This window comes from Scyliorhinus torazame, chromosome 7, assembly GCF_047496885.1.
Source record: "Scyliorhinus torazame isolate Kashiwa2021f chromosome 7, sScyTor2.1, whole genome shotgun sequence".
Classification (NCBI taxonomy): domain Eukaryota; kingdom Metazoa; phylum Chordata; class Chondrichthyes; order Carcharhiniformes; family Scyliorhinidae; genus Scyliorhinus; species Scyliorhinus torazame.
Genome location: NC_092713.1, coordinates 176104740 through 176125922, shown reverse-complemented (window position 1 = coordinate 176125922; position 21183 = coordinate 176104740). Strand labels below are relative to the sequence as shown.

The window sequence follows — 21183 nt, the reverse complement described above, 5'->3', positions numbered from 1 at the left end:
ACTTGGCAATACGTGGAGGAGATGGACACCTGCTCCCGGTGGCCATCAAGCTCATCGCAGCCCTGAACCTCTATGCCTGAGGACCATTCCCGGGCTCGAGTGGGGACTTGTGTGGCATCTCACTAGTCACAGCCCACAAGCGCATCCGTGAAGTCACGGATGCCCTGTTTGCCCAGGCAGCGAACTATATAAACTTTAACATGGACCAGGCCCAGCAAGATGCCCAGGCAGAAGGATTCCCTGCCATCGATGGGATGCCACAGGTCTGGGGGTAGTAGATGGAAACTGTCTCACCTTGTACTCACCGGGTTATCTGGGAGTGCCCGACATCAACAGGAAGGGGTTCTACTCCCTGAACATCCAGCTCGTGTGTGACCACCACATGAGGATCATGCACGTGTGTGCTCGCTTCCCAGGGAGTGGGCATGACAGCCACATCCTAGGACAGTCGGACATCCCCAGCCTAGTCAAGGAGCACCCCAGGATGGGTGTCTGGCTCTTGGGGAACAAGGGGTCCCCACTGTGGACCTGGCTAATGACACCAGTACGGAGGCTGGTGACCAAAGCGGATACCCGATACAACGAGGCCCGTGAGGCCACCCGGGCTGTCATTGAGCGGTGCATCAGACTCCTCAAGATGCAGTTCTGATGCCTCGACTGCTCTGGTGGTGCCCTGCAGTACACCCCCCCCCCCCCCCCCCACAGGGTCGCCTGCTTTGTAGTGGTCTGCTGGGTCCTCCACAACCTGACACAGCAGCAGGGTGAAGCGTTGGAGGTGGAGAGGGAGGAATATATGGCCACCGAGGAGGAAGGGGGGTACTGAGACATGCTGGACCAGGAGGGACTGGAGGTCGAGCCCGAGGAGGCCCCTCAGGACTGGCCTGAGGATCCGTGCTTTTCGTAACAGTAAATATCGATGAGAAATAATCATTTAGAATCTCACCTATCTCTTGTGGATCCACAAGGAATATGGAGGAATTTGGAGGAATATGGATGACCTTGTAGATCCTTAAGAGGCCCTACTCTCTTCCTCGTTACTCTTTTACCCTTTATGTATTTGTAGATTCTTTGGATTCTCTTTTGCCTTATCTGGACAGCACGGTAGCATAGTGGTTAGCACAAATGCTTCACAGCTCCAGGATCCCAGGTTTGATTTCCGGCTTGGGTCACTGTCTGTGCGGAGTCTGCATGTTCTCCGCGTGTGTGCGTGGGTTTCCTTTGGGTGCTCCGGTTTTCTCCCACAGTCCAAAGATGTGCAGCTTAGGTGGATTGGCCATGCTCAATTGCCCTTAGTGTCCAAAATTGCCCTTAGTGTTAGGTGGGGTTACTGGGTTATGGGGATAGGGGCGGAGGTGTGGGCTTGGGTAGGGGGCCCTTTCCAAGAGCCGGTGCAGACTAGATGGACCGAATGGCCTACCTCTGCACTGTAAATTCTATGAAAAATCTCATGTCCCCTTTTGCTCTCCTGATTTCTCTCTTAACTCTACTCCGACAACCTCTGTACTCTTGAAGGGATCCACCTCATCCCAGCTGCCTATGCATGTCATATTCCTACTTCTTTTTGACCAGGGCGTCAATATCCAGAGTCATCCAGGGTTCGCTACTTATACCAGCCTTGCCCTTCACTCTAAAAGGAATGTGCTTACTGATTACCACACTTTTGAAAGCCTCCCACTTACCAACCGTCCTTTTGCCTTTCAACAGACTCTTCCCCCCCCCCACCCCTTCTCCACCAGTCAACTTTTGAAAGTTCCTGTCTAATACCATCAAAATTGGCCTTGCGCCAATTTAGAATTTTAACTTTTGGCCCAGTCCTATCATTCTCCATAGCTATCTTAAAACTAATGGAATTATGGTCACTGGTCCCAAAGTGATTCCTCACTAATACATAAGATCCCTCACTAATACATAAGATCTAGGCCACTTAAAACTGATGAAGCTTTGGAGGAATATCAGGAAAGTAGGACAAATCTCAAATGCGCAATAAAGAGGGCTAAAAGGGGTCATGAAATATCTTTGGCTAACAGGGTTAAGGAAAATCCCAAAGCCTTTTATTCGTACATAAGGAGCAAGAGGGTAACTAGAGAAAGGATTGGCCCACTCAAAGACAAAAGAGGGAATTTATGCGTGGAGTCAGAGAAAATGGGTGAGATGCTTAATGAGTACTTTGCATCGGTATTCACCAAGGAGAGGGACATGATGGATGTTGAGGCTAGGGATGGATGTTTAAATACTCTAGGTCAAGTCGGCATAAGGAAGGGGGAAGTTTTGGGTATTCTAACAAGCATTAAGGTGGATAAGTCCCCAGGTCTGGATGGGATCTATCCCAGGTTACTGAGGGAAGCGAGAGACAAAAAAGCTGGGGCCTTAACAGATATCTTTGCAGCATCCTTGAACATGGGTGAGGTACTGGAGGACTGGAGAATTGCTCATGTTGTCCCCTTGTTTAAGAAGGGTAGCAGGGATAATCCAGGTAATTATAGACCTGTGAGCTTGACGTCAGTGGTAGGCAAACTGTTGGAGAAGATACTGAGGGATATGATCTATTCGCATTTGGAAGAAAATAAACTTATCAGCGATAGGCAGCATGGTTTTGTGCAGGGAAGGTCAGGTCTTACAAACCTCATAGCATTCTTTGAGGAAGTGACAAAGTTAATTGATGAGGGAAGGGCTGTAGATGTCATATACATGGACTTCAGTAAGGCGTTTGATAAAAGTTTCCCATGGCAGGTTGATGGAAAAAGTGAAGTTGTACTGACAAAACACAAATTTCTTTACCCGTCAGTCTGGCCTCAATAAAAGTCGAGATGGATTTGCAGGTACAGCATTAGTTATTTTATTTGACTTGCAAGCCTGACTCAGTTCACAGTGGTACAAAACACATCTTGCTTTCTGTACCTCTGGAATCAAGTGAGTCTGTAGGACAAAGGAATCTCTACTGATACACACAAATGGCATCACATTTCACATACACGATTCCCATAGGTCATCCTATACCCCTCCTGACCTGGCCATACATCCTAATTGGCTCACTTCCAATCCCTTCCTCTGGCCCCCTATTACCCAGCATCCTTTTCCCCTCCGTAGCTGGACACGCCTCCTCCTTGCTTTGCCATGCGTTCTGAAATCCTTTGTCTCTGAACTCACCAAAATGAGACTGGCCTATCTCTACATTACAGTAACTAATATCTCTAAAACAATTATTTTATATCACATTCGTCATTATGGGGTTCAGGGTGTACTAGCTAGATGAATAAAGAACTCGTTGGGCAACAGGAGACAGAGTAGTGATGGAAGGGAGTGTTTCAAAATGGAGAAAGGCGACTAGTGGTGTTCCCAAGGATCCGTGCTCGGACCACTGTTGTTTGTGATATACATAAGTGATCTGGACGAAGGTATAGGTGGTCAGATGAGCAAGTTTGCAGATGATACTAAGATTGGTGGAGTTGCAGCTAGCGAGGAGGACTGTCAGAGAATACAGCAAAATATAAATAGATTGGAGAGTTGGGCAGAGAAATGGCAGATGGAGTTCAATCCAGGCAATTGCGAGGTGATGCATTTTGGAAGATCTAATTCAAGAGCGGACTATACGGTCAATGGAAGAGTCCTGGGGAAAATTGATGTACAGACAGATCTGGGAGTTCAGGTACATTGTACCCTGAAGGTGGCAACGCAGGTCGATACAGTGGTCAAGAAGGCATACAGCATGCTTGCCTTCATCGGATGGGGTATTGAGTACAAGAGTCGGCAGATCATGTAACAGTTGTATAGGACTTTGGTTAGGCCACATTTGGAATACTGCGTGCAGTTCTGGTCGCCACATTACCAGAAGGATGTGGATGCTTTAGAGAGGGTGCAGAGGAGGTTCACCAGGATGTTGCCTGGTATGGAGGGTGCTATCTATGAAGAAAGGTTGAGTAGATTAGGATTGTTTTCGTTGGACAGACGGAGGTTGAGGGGGGACCTGATTGAGGTCCACAAAATTATGAGAGGTATGGACAGGGTGGATAGCAACAAGCTTTTTCCAAGAGTGGGGGTATCAATTACAAGGGGTCACAGTTTCAAGGTGCGAGGGGGAAAGTTTAAGGGAGATGTGCGTGGAAAGTTTTTTACGCAGAGGGTCTGGAACGCTTTGCCAGTGGAGATGGTAGAGGCGGGCACGATAGCATCATTTCATAGATTTCATAGAATTTACAGTGCAGAAGGAGGCCATTCGGCCCATCTAGTCTGCACCGGCTCTTGGGAAGAGCAACCTACCCAAGGTCCACACCTATCCCCTATCCCCATAACCCAGTAACCCCACCCAACACTATGGGCAATTTTGGACACTAAGGGCAATTTAGCATAGCCAATCCACCTAAGCTGCACATCTTTGGACTGTGGGAGGAAACCGGAGCACCCGGAGGAAACCCACGCACACACGGGGAGGATGTGCAGCCTCCGCACAGACAGTGACCCAAGCCGGAATCGAACCTGGGACCTTGGAGCTGTGAAGCAATTGTGCTATCCACAATGCTACCATTTTGAGGTTAGTTCTGGGTTGCCCCCTTTTAAGATGCATCTAGACAGATATATGAACGGGCGAGGAACAGAGGGAAGTAGATCCTTGGAAAATAGAAGACAGGTTTAGATAAAGGATCTGGAATGGCGCAGGCTGGGAGGGCCGAAGGGCCTGTTTCTGTGCTATAATTTTCTTTGTTCTTTGTTCTAATACTTCCATCACCTGTCCTTCCTTATTTCCCAAGAGGAGGTTAAGTTTTGCCCCCTTTCTAGTCGGGCCATCCACATACTGAATTAGAAATTCCTCCTGAACCTCCGGGTGCGGCGATGACCAGCTGAGTCGCACGTTTCGGCAGCTCCCTGTGAAACGGACTTTTGGGCTCTTGATAGGAGCCCCAACGGCAATTTTAACGGCTGAAAACACCGTGCGGTAAACCAGAAGGGTGTTCCCCCTGGACACGGATGGAAAAAGGAGAGGAAAGTGGCCGGATTGCAGCGGATCCTTTGGAACAACGGCAAGGAAGGCAAGCAGAAACCAAGATGGCGTCGGAAGGTGGCAGTTTCATATGGGGCCCTGAACAACAAGAGTTTTTGAAACGCTGCGTGGAGGAGATAAAAAAGGAAATGAAGAAAGAGTTGTTGGCCCCGATATTACAGGCGATTGAAGGGCTGAAAGAGGAACAAAAGACCCAGGAGCAGGAGCTTCGGGTCGTGAAGGCGAAAGCAGCAGAGAATGAAAACGACATACAGGGCCTGGTGGTGAAGTCGGAGATACAGGAGGCACACCAGAAACGATCTGTGGAGAGGTTGGAGGCACTGGAAATTAACGCAAGGAGGAACAACTTGAGGATTCTTGGCCTTCCTGAAGGTGTGGAGGGGGCGGACGTCGGGGCATATGTGAGCACGATGCTGCACTCGTTAATGGGAGTGGAGGCCCCGACGGGTCCGTTGGAGGTGGAGGGAGCATACCGAGTTATGGTGCGAGGATCGAGAGCAGGAGAAGCTCCCAGAGCCATAGTGGTGAGATTTCTCCGTTTTATGGATAGAGAAATGGTCCTTAGATGGGCGAAGAAAACTCGGTGTAGTAAATGGGAGAACGCGGTGATCCGCGTCTATCAAGATTGGAGTGCGGAGGTGGCGAGAAGGAGGGCGAGCTTTAATCGGGCCAAAGCGGTACTTCACAAAAAAAAGATAAAGTTTGGAATGCTGCAACCGGCAAGACTGTGGGTCACATATCAAGGGAGGCACCACTACTTTGAGACGGCGGATGAAGCGTGGACTTTTATTGTAGAAGAAAAATTGGAATGATTGGACTACGAAAATGAACGTTTGGACAAAGTGGTGGGACGAGTGGGGGGGGGGGGGGCGGCGAAGAGGGATTGTATGATTAATCCTGCGGTATGGTAACTTTTCTTTCTCCCACAGGTGGTGATGGGGGGAGGTGGGGAGGGAGAGGAGATGGGGCGTTGGCCATGGGAGGCGGGGCCGAGGGAGAGGCGCGGGCTTGGTTCCCGCGCTATGATAATTATGGCGGGAATAGAGAAGCAGGAAGGAGGGGGCGCCGCACGGGGCGAGCCGTGATCACGGGGGGAAGCCGAGGTCAGCCAGAGTTTGCTGACTTCTGGGAGCAACATGGGGGGAGTAATTACGCTAGCGGGGGGTCTAGCGGGGGGGGTGGTGGAGGGGGGAATTACTGGGTTGCTGCTGCTGAGGAAAGGGGGGAGTGGGTGCGGGAAAGGATGGGCGGGGGGGCACCGTCTGGGAGAAATACAGCCGCGTGGGAACTGGGCGAGAAGCTGGAAAAAGATGATGGCTAACCGGCAAGGGGGGGGGGGGGGTGGGAAGCCCCCCAACTCGGCTGATCACGTGGAACGTGAGGGGGCTTAACGGGCCGATAAAGAGGGCACGAGTACTCGCACACCTTAAGAAACTTAAAGCAGATGTGGTCATGTTACAGGAAACGCACCTGAAACTGATAGATCAGGTTAGGTTGCGCAAAGGATGGGTAGGGCAGGTGTTCCATTCGGGGCTGGATGCGAAAAACAGGGGGGTGGCTATATTAGTGGGGAAGCGGGTAATGTTCGAGGCAAAGACTATAGTGGCGGATAACGGGGGCAGATACGTGATGGTGAGTGGCAAATTACAGGGAGAGATGGTGGTGTTGGTAAACGTGTATGCCCCGAATTGGGACGATGCCAATTTTATGAGGCGAATGCTAGGACGCATCCCAGACCTAGAGACCGGAAAGCTGATAATGGGGGGAGACTTTAACACGGTGTTGGAACCAAGGCTGGATAGGTCGAAGTCCAGGACTGGTAGGAGGCCGGCAGCAGCCAAGGTGCTTAAGGATTTTATGGAGCAGATGGGAGGGGTGGACCCGTGGAGATTCAGTAGACCTAGGAGTAAGGAGTTCTCGTTTTTCTCCTATGTCCATAAAGTCTATTCACGCATAGACTTTTTTGTGTTGGGTAGGGCATTGATCCCGAGGGTGAGGGGAACGGAATATACGGCTATAGCCATTTCGGATCATGCCCCACACTGGGTAGACTTGGAGATAGGGGAGGAAACAAGAGGGCGTCCACCCTGGAGAATGGATATGGGACTAATGGCGGATGAGGGGGTGTGCTTAAGGGTGAGGGGATGCATTGAAAAGTACTTGGAACTCAATGACAATGGGGAGGTTCAGGTGGGAGTGGTCTGGGAGGCGTTGAAGGCGGTGGTTAGGGGGGAGCTGATATCAATAAGGACACATAAAGGGAAGCAGGAGAGTAAGGAACGGGAGCGGTTGTTGCAAGAACTTTTGAGGGTGGACAGACAGTATGCGGAAGCACCGGAGGAGGGACTGTATAGGGAAAGGCAAAGGCTGCATGTGGAATTTGACTTGCTGACCACAGGCACTGCAGAGGCACAATGGAGGAAGGCGCAGGGTGTACAGTATGAATATGGAGAGAAGGCGAGCAGATTGCTGGCACACCAATTGAGGAAAAGGGGAGCAGCGAGGGAAATAGGGGGGGGTGAGAGACGAAGATGGAGAGACGGAGCGGGGAGCGGAGAGAGTGAATGAAGTGTTTAAGACATTTTATAAAAAATTGTATGAAGCTCAACCCCCGGATGGGAGGGAGAGAATGATGGAGTTTTTGGATCGGCTGGAAATTCCCAAGGTGGAAGAGCAGGAAAGGATGGGATTGGGAGAACAGATCACGGTAGAAGAAGTGGTGAAAGGAATTAGGAACATGCAGACGGGAAAGGCCCCGGGACCGGACGGATTCCCAGTTGAATTTTACAGAAAATATTTGGACTTGCTCGCCCCGCTACTGACGAGGACCTTCAACGAGGCAAAGGAAAGGGGACAACTGCCCCCGACTATGTCAGAAGCAACGATATCGCTTCTTTTAAAGAAGGAAAAGGATCCGCTACAATGCGGGTCCTACAGACCAATCTCCCTCCTCAATGTAGATGCCAAGGTCTTGGCCAAGGTAATGGCAATGAGAATAGAGGAATGTGTCCCGGGGGTGGTTCATGAGGACCAAACTGGGTTTGTGAAGGGGAGACAGCTGAACACGAACATACGGAGGTTGTTAGGGGTAATGATGATGGCCCCACCAGAGGGTGAAACGGAGATAGTAGTGGCGATGGATGCCGAGAAAGCATTTGATAGAGTGGAGTGGGATTATCTGTGGGAGGTGTTGAGGAGATTTGGGTTCGGAGAGGGGTATGTTAGATGGGTGCAGCTGTTGTATAGGGCCCCAGTGGCGAGTGTGGTCACGAATGGACGGGGATCGGCATATTTTCGGCTCCATAGAGGGACAAGGCAGGGATGTCCTCTGTCCCCATTACTGTTTGCACTGGCGATTGAGCCCCTGGCGATAGCGCTGAGAGGTTCCAAGGGATGGAGGGGAATACTTAGGGGAGGAGAAGAACACCGGGTATCTTTATATGCGGATGATCTGCTACTATATGTGGCGGTCCAGCGGAGGGGATGCCAGAAATAATGCGGATACTTGGGGAGTTTGGGGATTTTTCAGGGTATAAATTGAACATGGGAAAGAGTGAGCTGTTTGTGGTGCATCCAGGGGAGCAGAGTAGAGAAATAGAAGACCTACCGTTGAGGAAGGTAACAAGAGACTTTCGTTACCTGGGGATCCAGATAGCTAAGAATTGGGGCACATTGCACAGGCTAAATTTGACGCGGTTGGTGGAACAGATGGAGGAAGATTTCAAGAGATGGGATATGGTAGCATTGTCAATGGCAGGGAGGGTGCAGGCAGTTAAGATGGTGGTCCTCCCGAGATTCCTTTTTGTGTTTCAGTGTCTCCCGGTGGTGATCACGAAGGCTTTTTTCAAAAGGATAGAAAAGAGTATCATGGGTTTTGTTTGGGCCGGGAAGACTCCGAGAGTGAGGAAGGGATTCTTACAGCGTAGTAGGGATAGGGGGGGGCTGGCACTACCGAGCCTAAGTGAGTATTATTGGGCCGCTAATATTTCAATGGTGAGTAAGTGGATGGGAGAGGAGGAAGGAGCGGCGTGGAAGAGATTAGAGAGGGCGTCCTGTAGGGGGACCAGCCTGCAGGCTATGGTGACAGCCCCATTGCCGTTCTCACCAAGGAACTATACCACGAGTCCGGTGGTGGTAGCTACACTGAAGATTTGGGGACAGTGGAGACGACATAGGGGAAAGACCGGAGCACTGGGGGGGTCCCCGATAAGAAACAACCATAGGTTTGCCCCGGGGGGAATGGATGGGGGATATGGAATGTGGCAAAGAGCAGGTATAACGCAATTGAAAGATCTATTTGTGGATGGGAAGTTTGCGAGTCTGGGAGCGCTGACCGTTAAATATGGGTTGCCCCAAGGGAATGCATTCAGGTACATGCAATTGAGGGCTTTTGCGAGGCAGCAGGTGAGGGAATTCCCGCAGCTCCCGACACAAGAGGTGCAGGACAGAGTCATCTCAAAGAAATGGGTGGGGGACGGTAAGGTGTCGGATATATATAGGGAAATGAGAGACGAAGGGGAGACTATGATGGACGAACTAAAAGGGAAATGGGAAGAAGAGCTAGGGGAGGAGATTGAGGAGGGGATGTGGGCAGATGCCCTAAACAGGGTAAACTCGTCGTCCTCGTGCGCCAGGCTAAGCCTGATTCAGTTTAAGGTATTACACAGGGCACATATGACTGGAACACGGCTCAGTAAATTTTTTGGGGTGGAGGATAGGTGTGCGAGGTGCTCGAGAAGCCCAGCGAATCATACCCATATGTTTTGGTCATGCCCGGCACTACAGGGGTTTTGGATGGGGGTGACAAAGGTGCTTTCGAAAGTAGTAGGAGTCCGGGTCGAACCAAGCTGGGGGTTGGCTATATTTGGGGTTGCACAAGAGCCGGGAGTGCAGGAGGCGAAAGAGGCCGATGTTTTGGCCTTTGCGTCCCTAGTAGCCCGGCACAGAATATTGCTAATGTGGAAAGAAGCCAAGCCCCCGGGGGTGGAGACCTGGATAAATGATATGGCGGGGTTCATAAAGTTAGAGCGGATTAAGTTCGTCCTAAGGGGGTCGGCTCAAGGGTTTACTAGGCGGTGGCAACCGTTCGTCGAATATCTTGCGGAAAGATAGATAGGGGAGAACAAAGAAGGCAGCAGCAGCGGCCCAGGACTTGGGGGGGATGGGGGGGCGGGTGTGGCCTGAGACAAGGCAGTTGCCAATTAGGGCTAGTTTTTATTTTTTGTTATTTAATATTTATTTATTTGTTGTTGTTTTTGTTTAAATTTAAAAAAGGTCATTATTATCTGTATTGTTACAATGTTGTGTAAAGGATGCACAATGTACTGTGTTGGTTGACCAAAAATTTTCAATAAAATATTATTTAAAAAAAAAAAAAAGAAATTCCTCCTGAATACACTCAACAAATTTCTCTCCATCCAAACCCCTAATGCTATGGCTGTCCCAGACAATGTTGGGAAAGTTAAAGTCCCCAACCATTACCACCCTATTTTCCTTGCAGCTATCTGTAATTTCCTTAAATATTTGCGCCACAATTTCCCGCTGACTATTTGGGGGCCTGTAGTACAATCCTATCAAAGTGGTCTCACCCTTGTTATTTTTCAGTTCTGCCTATATAGACTCAGTGGGTGAACCCTCAGGCATATCCCCTCTCAGCACTGCCGTGATGTTCGAACAGGCGCTGGAATATGGCGACTAGGGGCTTTGCACAGCAACTTCATTGAAGCCTACTTGCGACAATAAGCGATTATTATTATTATATTCTCCCGAATCAAAAACTCAGCTCCCCTCCTCTCTTACATCCTGTTCTATCTTTCCCATAGCATCGGTACCCTGGAACATTGAGCTGCCTGTTCTGCCCCTCCCTTCGCCATGTTTCAATAATAGCTATAATATGCCAGTCCCATTTATCCATCCATGCCCTGAGTTCCTCTTGCATTGAAATAAATGCAGTTTAATCAAGACTTCCCTTGCTCTCTGCCCTGCTTTCTCAGACCATCTGTCCGGTCGTGTTTTGTACTCGCTCCCTGTGTTTTATTTCTCTTAGTCTTACTGAACCCATTCACTGAGTTCTTCACAGTCTCTGTACTGTGACCCTTTTTGATTTTTTACTTGGGTTTCTCTGCCTTTCACTTTTCCCCTTTCTGCCTTTTGTTTCTGTCCCCACTTTAATTCCCTCAGACGTCCTGCGTCAGTTCCCATACCCCTGCCGTATTTGTTTAAACCCTCCCCAACAGCGCTAGCAAACACTCCCCCTCGAACATTGGTTCCAGTCCTGCTCAGGTGCAGACTGTCCGGTTTGTACTGGTCCCACCTCCCCCAGAACCGGTTCCAGTGTCCCAGGGATTTTGAATCCCTCCCTTTTGCACCATCTCTCAAGTCGCGTAGTCATTTTAGCAATCCTGACATTCCTACTCTGACTAGCTCGTGGCACTGGGAGCAATCCTGAGATTACTACCTTTGAGGTCTTACTTTTTAGTTTAACTCCTAACTCCCTATTGCAGGGAATAAAAAGCAAGAATTTTTAAATCACTCTTTGTAATGTAGCCCTTGAAATATAATTTCAGTAAGTCACATCACTCTTCATTCCAAGGATCATAATCCTCAGCTGTGGTGCCCTGAACTGCCTCAGTACATCGACTGTGATCTGTCATGTGAGAGTACCTTTAAGAAATGGATGTTTAAGCAATGTACCTTTAAGAAAATAGTGATGTCAGAGAGTGGGTGGAGCTGAGCTCTGTTCGGCCATTTTGAGGTTAGTTCTGGGTTTTTAATTTCAGTTTGAGACAGCAGCTTGCGTGTGACTGTTTTTGGCTGTGAGCTGCATGAAGAAAAAGCAAGATGCTGGAGCTGAAGTCAACCAAGCTGATATATCTCTGCCATCCAACAGAAAATATATATTAACAGTGACCTGGTGTGTTACTGTATTTGTGAAGGTGAAGACTTTTGGATGTGTAAAGGAACAGTTTGCAGGATTGGGGAGTGTTGTATTATTTTCAGGGTGATCTTTGAAGTATGGGGTGTTGAGAGATCCAATGTTTATTTAAAAGGTTAATTTGAGTTCATGGAATAAACATTGTTTTGTTTTAAAAACCACCTGTCCATAATTGTTCTACTACACCTGGGGAACAAGCCGTGTGCTTCAAAAGCAACAATCCATTAAAGGTGGGGGTTGGTTGAACTCCGTGATACATTTTGGGGTTCTGAAAACACCTCTCCCATAACAGAAACCAGGGTTTTGTGTATCCAAAATCTGGCTTTTAACTCCCTTGTGTTCCAGTTCTCGAGTTGTAACATTTCATTAACCTGCACGATTATTTGCTATGTACATGTGACATTTTACTGCTCTATATAAATTGACCTCTCAGTTATTGCTCTGGTGTTAGATTATTCTGAGTTTGTTCCTGTCTTCTTCCAGCCACAAGCAATCTACTGCAAGGATGTGTTGGATATTGAACAGTTCTCGACAGTGAAGGGGGTGGAACTGGAACCTGCTGACAATGATTTCTATGCTAGGTTTGCCACAGGATCTGTCTGCATCCCCTGGCAAAATGAGGTAATGAAATTCAGAGTCATTATAGCACAGAAAGAGGCCAATCAGCACATCGGCTCCATACCAGCTCTCTGCAGAGCCAGTCTGACTCCATTCCTGAGAAGGTTTAACTACAAGCATTTGGTCGTAGTTCACCTCACAATCCAGCAGTTTCCTCAGTCCCCACTGTCGACACTGAGCTCAACTAAACACTTCAATACTCCTACATTACACACTCCCCTCACCCTCATTCCTTCAGGATTTACACACTCCCCTTATCCTCATTCACTCAGGACAGTGTCATAGTGAACACTGTCCTGAGCGGGGGGGATAGCCTATCAGGGGGAAACAGCAGCAGCCAGAGCAGTGGCACCACGGCTGGCTCTGATGTTCAGAAGGGAGGGTCAAAGCGCAGAAGAGTAATAGTAATAGGGGACTCTATAGTCAGGGGCACAGATAGGCACTTCTGTGGACGTGAAAGAGACTCCAGGATGGTATGTTGCCTCCCTGGTGCCAGGGTCCAGGATGTCTCCGAACAGGTAGAGGGCATCCTGAAGGGGGAGGGCAAACAGGCAGAGGTCGTTGTACATATTGGTACTAACGACATAGGCAGGAAGGGGCATGAGGTCCTGCAGCAGGAGTTCAGGGAGCTAGGCAGAAAGTTAAAAGACAGGACCTCGAGGGTTGTAATCTCGGGATTACTCCCTGTGCCACGTGCCAGTGAGGCTAGAAATAGGAAGATAGAGCAGCTAAACACGTGGCTAAACAGCTGGTGTAGGAGGGAGGGTTTCCATTATCTGGACCACTGGGAGCTCTTCCGGGGCAGGTGTGACCTGTATAAGAAGGACGGGTTGCATCTAAACCGGAGAGGCATAAATATCCTGGCCGCGAGGTTTGCTAGTGTCACACTGGAGGGTTTAAACTAGTATGGCAGGGGGGGTGGGCACGGGAGCAATAGGTCAGAAGGTGAGAGCATTGAGGGAGAACTAGGGAATAGGGACAGTGTGGCTCTGAGGCAGAGCAGACAGGAAGAAGTTGCTGAACACAGCGGGTCTGGTGGCCTGAAGTGCATATGTTTTAATGCAAGGAGCATTACGGGTAAGGCAGATGAACTTAGAGCTTGGATTAGTACTTGGAACTATGATGTTGTTGCCATTACAGAGACCTGGTTGAGGGAAGGGCAGGATTGGCAGCTAAACGTTCCAGGATTTAGATGTTTCAGGCGGGATAGAGGGGGATGTAAAAGGGGAGGCGGAGTTGCGCTACTGGTTCGGGAGAATATCACAACTGTACTGCGAGAGGACACCTCAGAGGGCAGTGAGGCTATATGGGTAGAGATCAGGAATAAGAAGGGTGCAGTCACAATGTTGGGGGTATACTACAGGCCTCCCAACAGCCAGCGGGAGATAGAGGGGCAGATAGGTAGACAGATTTTGGAAAAGAGTAAAAACAACAGGGTTGTGGTGATGGGAGACTTCAACTTCCCCAATATTGACTGGGACTCACTTAGTGCCAGGGGCTTAGACGGGGCGGAGTTTGTAAGGAGCATCCAGGAGGGCTTCTTAAAACAATATGTAAACAGTCCAACTAGGGAAGGGGCGGTACTGGACCTGGTATTGGGGAATGAGCCCGGCCAGGTGGTAGATGTTTCAGTAGGGGAGCATTTCGGTAACAGTGACCACAATTCAGTAAGTTTTAAAGTACTGGTGGACAAGGATAAGAGTGGTCCGAGGATGAATGTGCTAAATTGGGGGAAGGCTAATTATAACAATATTAGGCGGGAACTGAAGAACATAGATTGGGGGCGGATGTTTGAGGGCAAATCTACATCTGACATGTGGGAGGCTTTCAAGTGTCAGTTGAAAGGAATACAGGACCGGCATGTTCCTGTGAGGAAGAAAGATAAATACGGCAATTTTCGTGAACCTTGGATGACGAGTGATATTGTAGGCCTCGTCAAAAAGAAAAAGGAGGCATTTGTCAGGGCTAAAAGGCTGGGAACAGACGAAGCCTGCGTGGAATATAAGGAAAGTAGGAAGGAACTTAAGCAAGGAGTCAGGAGGGCTAGGAGGGGTCACGAAAAGTCATTGGCAAATAGGGTTAAGGAAAATCCCAAGGCTTTTTACACGGACATAAAAAGCAAGAGAGTAGCCAGGGAAAGGGTTGGCCCACTGAAGGATAGGCAAGGGAATCTATGTGTGGAGCCAGAGGAAATGGGCGAGGTACTAAATGAATACTTTGCATCAGTATTCACCAAAGAGAAGGAATTGGTAGAGTGTTGAGTCTGGAGAAGGGGGTGTAGATAGCCTGGGTCACATTGTGATCCAAAAGGACGAGGTGTTGGGTGTCTCAAAAAATATTAAGGTAGATAAGTCCCCAGGGCCTGATGGGATCTACCCCAGAATACTGAAGGAGGCTGGAGAGGAAATTGCTGAGGCCTTGACAGAAATCTTTGGATCCTCGCTGTCTTCAGGGGATGTCCCGGAGGACTGGAGAATAGCCAATGTTGTTCCTCTGTTTAAGAAGGGTAGCAAGGATAATCCCGGGAACTACAGGCCGGTGAGCCTTACTTCAGTGGTAGGGAAATTACTGGAGAGAATTCTTCGAGACAGGATCTACTCCCATTTGGAAGCAAATGGACGTATTCGTGAGAGGCAGCACGGTTTTGTGAAGGGGAGGTCGTGTCTCACTAACTTGATAGAGTTTTTCGAGGAGGTCACTAAGATGATTGATGCAGGTAGGGCAGTAGATGTTGTCTATATGGACTTCAGTATGGCCTTTGACAAGGTCCCTCATGGTAGACTAGTACAAAAGGTGAAGTCACACGGGATCAGGGGTGAGCTGACAAGGTGGATACAGAACTGGCTAGGCCATAGAAGGCAGAGAGTAGCAATGGAGGGATGCTTTTCTAATTGGAGGGCTGTGACCAGTGGTGTTCCACAGGGATCCGTGCTGGGACCTTTGCTCTTTGTAGTATATATAAATGATTTGGAGGAAAATGTAACTGGTCTGATTAGTAAGTTTGCAGACGACACAAAGGTTGGTGGAATTGCGGATAGCGATGTGGACTGTCGGAGGATACAGCAGGATTTAGATTGTCTGGAGACTTGGGCGGAGAGATGGCAGATGGAGTTTAATCCGGACAAATGTGAGGTAATGCATTTTGGAAGGTCTAATGCAGGTAGGGAAAATACAGTGAATGTAGAACCCTCAAGAGTATTGAAAGTCAAAGAGATCTAGGAGTACAGATCCACAGGTCATTGAAAGGGGCAACACAGGTGGAGAAGGTAGTCAAGAAGGCATACGGCATGCTTGCCTTCATTGGCCGGGGCATTGAGTTTAAGAATTGGCAAGTCATGTTGCAGCTGTATAGAACCTTAGTTAGGCCACACTTGGAGTATAGTGTTCAATTCTGGTCGCCACACTACCAGAAGGATGTGGAGGCTTTAGAGAGGGTGCAGAAGAGATTTACCAGAATGTTGCCTGGTATGGAGGGCATTAGCTATGAGGAGCGGTTGAATGAACTCGGTTTGTTCTCACTGGAACGAAGGAGGTTGAGGGGAGACCTGATAGAGGTCTACAAAATTATGAGGGGCATAGACAGAGTGGATAGTCAGAGGCTTTTCCCCAGGGTAGAGGGGTCAATTACTAGGGGGCATAGGTTTAAGGTGAAAGGGGCAAGGTTTAGAGTAGATGTACAAGGCAAGTTTTTTACGCAGAGGGTAGTGGGTGCCTGGAACTCGCTACCGGAGGAGGTAGTGGAAGCAGGGACGATAGGGACATTTATGGGGCATCTTGCCAAATATATGAATAGGATGGGAATAGAAGGATACGGACCCAGGAAGTGTAGAAGATTGTAGTTTAGTCGGGCAGCATGGTCGGCGCCGGCTTGGAGGGCCGAAGGGCCTGTTCCTGTGCTGTACATTTCTTTGTTCTTTGAGAGTACCTTTAAGAAATGGGTGTTTAAGAAATGTACCTTTAAGAAATGGGTTTTTATCAGTGATGTCAGAGTGTGGGTGGAGCTGGGCTGTCTGTCAGCTTTTTACTTTCGTTTTCGAGCAGGCTGCAGTGTGTTTTATAGTTTCGTTTTCTGTGTTGGAGCTGAAACCAGACAAAGCAGGTGTACTGCTGTTCTCCCTGCCATGAAAAGACTATCTCTTGATCATTTGGTGAATTCAGAATTATAAATGTTCTCCGTAGCGAATGTAAACCTAATGTGCTTCTGTTAAAAGGTGTTTCTTTTGACTTCTGGATGTTGTTTGGGAAGTTATTAATGATTACTGTAGCCATCTGGGATGGCCACCTTCAGTATATAAAATGGACACTCGCAGAGCCTATAGGGAAATATGAACAATACAAAGCAACAAGCAGGCACAGAGCCTGAATATATATTTGGAAGGCAGTCAGCAGACGGAATCGAAACTCTGGGTCGATTTACAGATTGATGGCCCATCTCCGAGGAACAAAGGACGAATGCTCAGGTAGCCGATACTGTCTCAGACATTCCAGCGCCACTACCCTAGCCAAAAGACACAAAGCAAGGCCAACGGCCACCTAGGACACACCCAGCCATCAGGGCACCCACCCCTTTATTGGTTTAGATCGATGACAATGATCAAGAAGCTGCCCAATTAATTGGGACCAAGTTTAAGGCCCGCCTAAAAGCGCGCGAAGCCCCTCCAAGTATAAGAAGGAACCCCCGCCAAAGGTTCAGCCTCTTGGATTTGGCTCTCAAGCGGAGAGACCCTTCCACCAGCATCACCAGAAACAAGTAAGTTCAAGGTCAACGCTTGCTACCAGACGGACGACTTTAGCTGTACTCTTGTTACCTCTTTGAACCCAACAGCTTCAGATCCGAACATTGTTCCTTTGACCTAAGTGGGCACCCGAAGTTAAGTATAGATGTTAGTGATAGATATAGTTTAGCTTGTAGTATTATTGTGCATGAATAAATCATACTGTGTGTAAATAAAGTAGTATTGACTTTAAACTAACTGACTGGTGTATTGGCTCTTTGATCGGTATTCGGGTTGAACCATGTGGCGGTATCGAGAGATACCTGGCGACTCTGAAAGTATACTCATAATTAGGATTAAGAAAGGCGACCTTATTAACCGCCATATTTATAGCAAGTAAACAGAGCAACATTACTTAGTGTTGTATTCTTTGGGGGTTGTTAAGATGTTCACCGTATGTTTTAAAAAGGTTAACTAGATTACATAGAATAAACATTGCTTTGCTTGAAAAAATACTTTTCCATTTCTGCTGTACCACACCTGTAGAGTGGGCCGTGAGCTCCCCATACCACAATCTATTAAAGGTTGTGGGTCAGGTGAACTCCATGATACACTTTGGGGTTCTCTAAACCCTGGCCCATAACAAATTGGGGGCTCGAGGGGGTAAAAGTCTATTTATTGGATTGGCTTAGTGAACTTAATGACAGTGAGGGGTGAGCATATTGTGGTTGCTTATCAGGTGTGGTATTCTAGTTTAAGTGGGGAGTGTGTTGTGGACAATGGCTCTTTCAGAAGCTCTGAAGTTTTTTGGGGTAGAGACGGTCGCGCGCAGTTCCTTACGGACAGAGACTAAAAGCAGACTGTTAGATTTGGCAAAAACATTGCAGTTAACATTACCTGACAAAAAGTGAAAAGATGAGGTAATAATGGCGGTGGCTAAGCATTTAAAGTTGCCTGAGATACAGTTTGACTCATTGGAAATGGCAAAAATTCAGTTACAAATTAAACATATGGAACATGAGAAAGAATTAAAGCAACTTGAATACGAAAGAGAGGAAAAAGAACGAGACAGAGTGGGAAAAGAAAGAGTTAGCGATAGAGAGAAAAAAGAAAGAGAGATGCAGGAAAAAGAAAATGAGGGAAAAAAAGGAGAAATGAAAGAAATAGCCCTTGCAGAACAAAAAGAATGAGAAAGGGAGATACAGATCAGGGAAAAAGATAAAGAGAGAGAGTTTGAACTTCAGAAAATGGCCATGAAACATGACAGTCAGTTAAAATTGGCAGACGTAAAGGGAAAGGTACAGTTTGAGGATAGTGAGAAAGAGCGTCAAAGTCGAAGGCTTGGTGGGAATCTATTTAAATATGTCCAAGCATAGCTACGGTTTGATGAGAAGGAGGTAGAAGCCTTTTTCATTTCATTTGAGAAGGTAGCTAAACTTATCTTATCCTCTCCCACATTTGGAGGATTGCATTGAGAAAGTGGGACAATCAGCTTTTATTTCTAAACTGGATTTACTTATCCGAAAGGGCGAAGGAAATTTCAGATTTTGTGACTCCAGATGGTATAGACCAATTCAAAGTTATGCCATTTGGCATGAAAAACGCCCCAGCACATTTCAATGGTTAACTAACAAAGTTGTTTCAGGATGACCCAATTGTGCGGTACATATCGGCGATCTGGTCATTTTCAGCCAGACATGGAAAGAACATTTAAAACATCTGATGGAGTTATTCGATTGACTTCAGGAGGCGGGTTTGGTGATAAACCTAGTGAAAAGTGAATTTGGAAAAGCCCAAGTCACTTTCCTTGAGGAGTTTCCGATGCACTCAACAAGAAGGGACACAATGCGATTTCTTGGCATGAGTGGATTTCATCGAACATTTGTGAAAAATATTTGTAGCGTGGTTGCTCCACTGGTAGACTTGCTGAAGAAACATCAAAAATTTCAGTGGACAGCGAACTTTCAACAGGCATTTGACTGCCTGAAAGCTGTGATAACCAATGCTCCTGTATTGGAGAATTACAAGGAACTCTGCGATCAGTTTGAACTGAAGTATCTGACCTTAAAGAGAAATGCCGAGGCGCAGAGAAATGGACGGATCGTGCAAGGACCTTCTTGTTCAAAGAGACTGTCAATTGAGAAGGATTTCAGTTGGAGGAAGACGAACAAAAAAAAGTGGACTATTATTATACCTGTTTGGGTGTGTTGGTTTTTGAAACGATAAAGTATATTTACTGTGTGCATTTCTTAAGGAAAGTGAAAAGGTGACAAATGAAACCATCTTGAAGTTGATGGTTTATTTTTGTTTCTTGGGGGGAGGTGTCATGTGAGAGTACCTTTAAGAAATGGATGTTTATCAGTGATGTCAGAGTGTGGATGGAGCTGGGCTGTCTGTCAGCTTTTTACTTTTGATTTCGAGCAGGCTGCAGGGTGTGTTCTGGATTTGTTTTCAGTGTTGGAGCTGAAGCATGACAAAGCAGATGTACTGCTGTTCTCTCTGCCATGAAACGACTATCTCTTGCTCATTTGGTGAATTCAGAATGATAAATGTTCTCCGTAGTGAATGTAAACCTTATGTGCTTCTGTTAAAAGGTGTTTCTTTTGTCTTCTGGATGTTGTTTGGGAAGTTATTTAGGGTTACTTAGTGTAGCATTCTTTGAGGGTTGTATTTGAATTGATGGTTGCTAAGATGTTCACTGTACGTTTTAAAAAGGTTAACTTGAGTTCATAGAATAAACATTGTTTTGCTTTAAAAAAATACTTTTCCATTTCTGCTGTACGACACCTGTAGAGTGGGCTGTGTGCTCCCCATACGACAATCTATTAAAAGCGTGGGTCAGGTGAACTCCATGATACACTTTGGGGTTCTCTAAATCCTGGCCTATAACAACAGACACACTCTCCTCACCCTCATTCCCTGAGGACTGATACGCTCCCCTCACCGTCATTGCCTCAGGGCTGGCACACTCCCCACACGATCATTCCCTCCGGACTGACACACTCCCCTCACCCTCATTCCATCAGGACTGACACACTCCCCTCTTCCTCATTCCCTCAGAAATTACACACTCCCCTCACCCTCAGACCCACAAAGTAAATCTTCCACTAAATTAACCTGTTGGTGGTGACGGTGTTTGGTTCAGGCAATTGTCCTCACCGTGTATGTGTTTGTTTTTCAGATGATCGAGACAGAATGTTTCAGTGAGCTCTGTGTGTTGAGCAGTGATGGCTCAGTGCCTCCTGACCTGGACTGGAGGGGACAGCCCCAACCCCAGCCGAAAAAGGGGTTACTGCGGCGTCTCTTCAGCCGACAGGTGAGCCTGAGCTGTGTGGGATGTTGAGTGTTACTCTGAACAGGTCAGAGATAGCTCACTCAGGCACTGTTAGCTGTGTTTGACAGTCAGAGAAATGTTAGCATCAATTTCACACAGTAATCTGCACCCTCACCTTGCTCATTCCATCCTTGCGCTCTCCACCTCCGCTATCACCTCTTATCCCATCACCCTCCTTCACAACACTCACCAACACTTCCTACTCAGTCTTTCCTCATGCAGACTTCCTTCTAATCGCCCACCTAACCTGTCTGTCACCCTGTTCACTTAATCCTCCCACACCCCCTCTCCCCTTGACTCCTATCCCCTCGACTCCCTTCCCCCTCGACTCCCCTCCCCCTCGACTCCCCTCCCCCTCGACTCCCCTCCCCCTCGACTCCCCTCCCCCTCGACTCCCCTCCCCCTCGACTCCCCTCCCCCTCGACTCCCCTCCCCCTCGACTCCCCTCCCCCTCGACTCCCCTCCCCCTCGACTCCCCTCCCCCTCGACTCCCCTCCCCCTCGACTCCCCTCCCCCTGGACTCCCCTCCCCCTGGACTCCCCTCCCCCTTGACTCCCCTCCCCCTGGACTCCCCTCCCCCTGGACT

General features: G+C 48.1%; 1 protein-coding gene across 1 annotated transcript in view; it reads left to right on the top strand.

Moving 5' to 3' along the window:
• The window catches only part of LOC140427371 (G protein-coupled receptor kinase 6-like), a 256903-nt gene that overhangs the window by 212898 nt on the left and 22822 nt on the right, over positions 1 to 21183 (top strand). Inside the window, exons 13-14 of the mRNA XM_072512918.1 lie at positions 12414 to 12551; positions 20445 to 20579. Of these exons, the coding sequence (XP_072369019.1) occupies positions 12414 to 12551; positions 20445 to 20579 (273 nt within the window). The remainder of the gene's footprint in view (positions 1 to 12413; positions 12552 to 20444; positions 20580 to 21183) is intronic.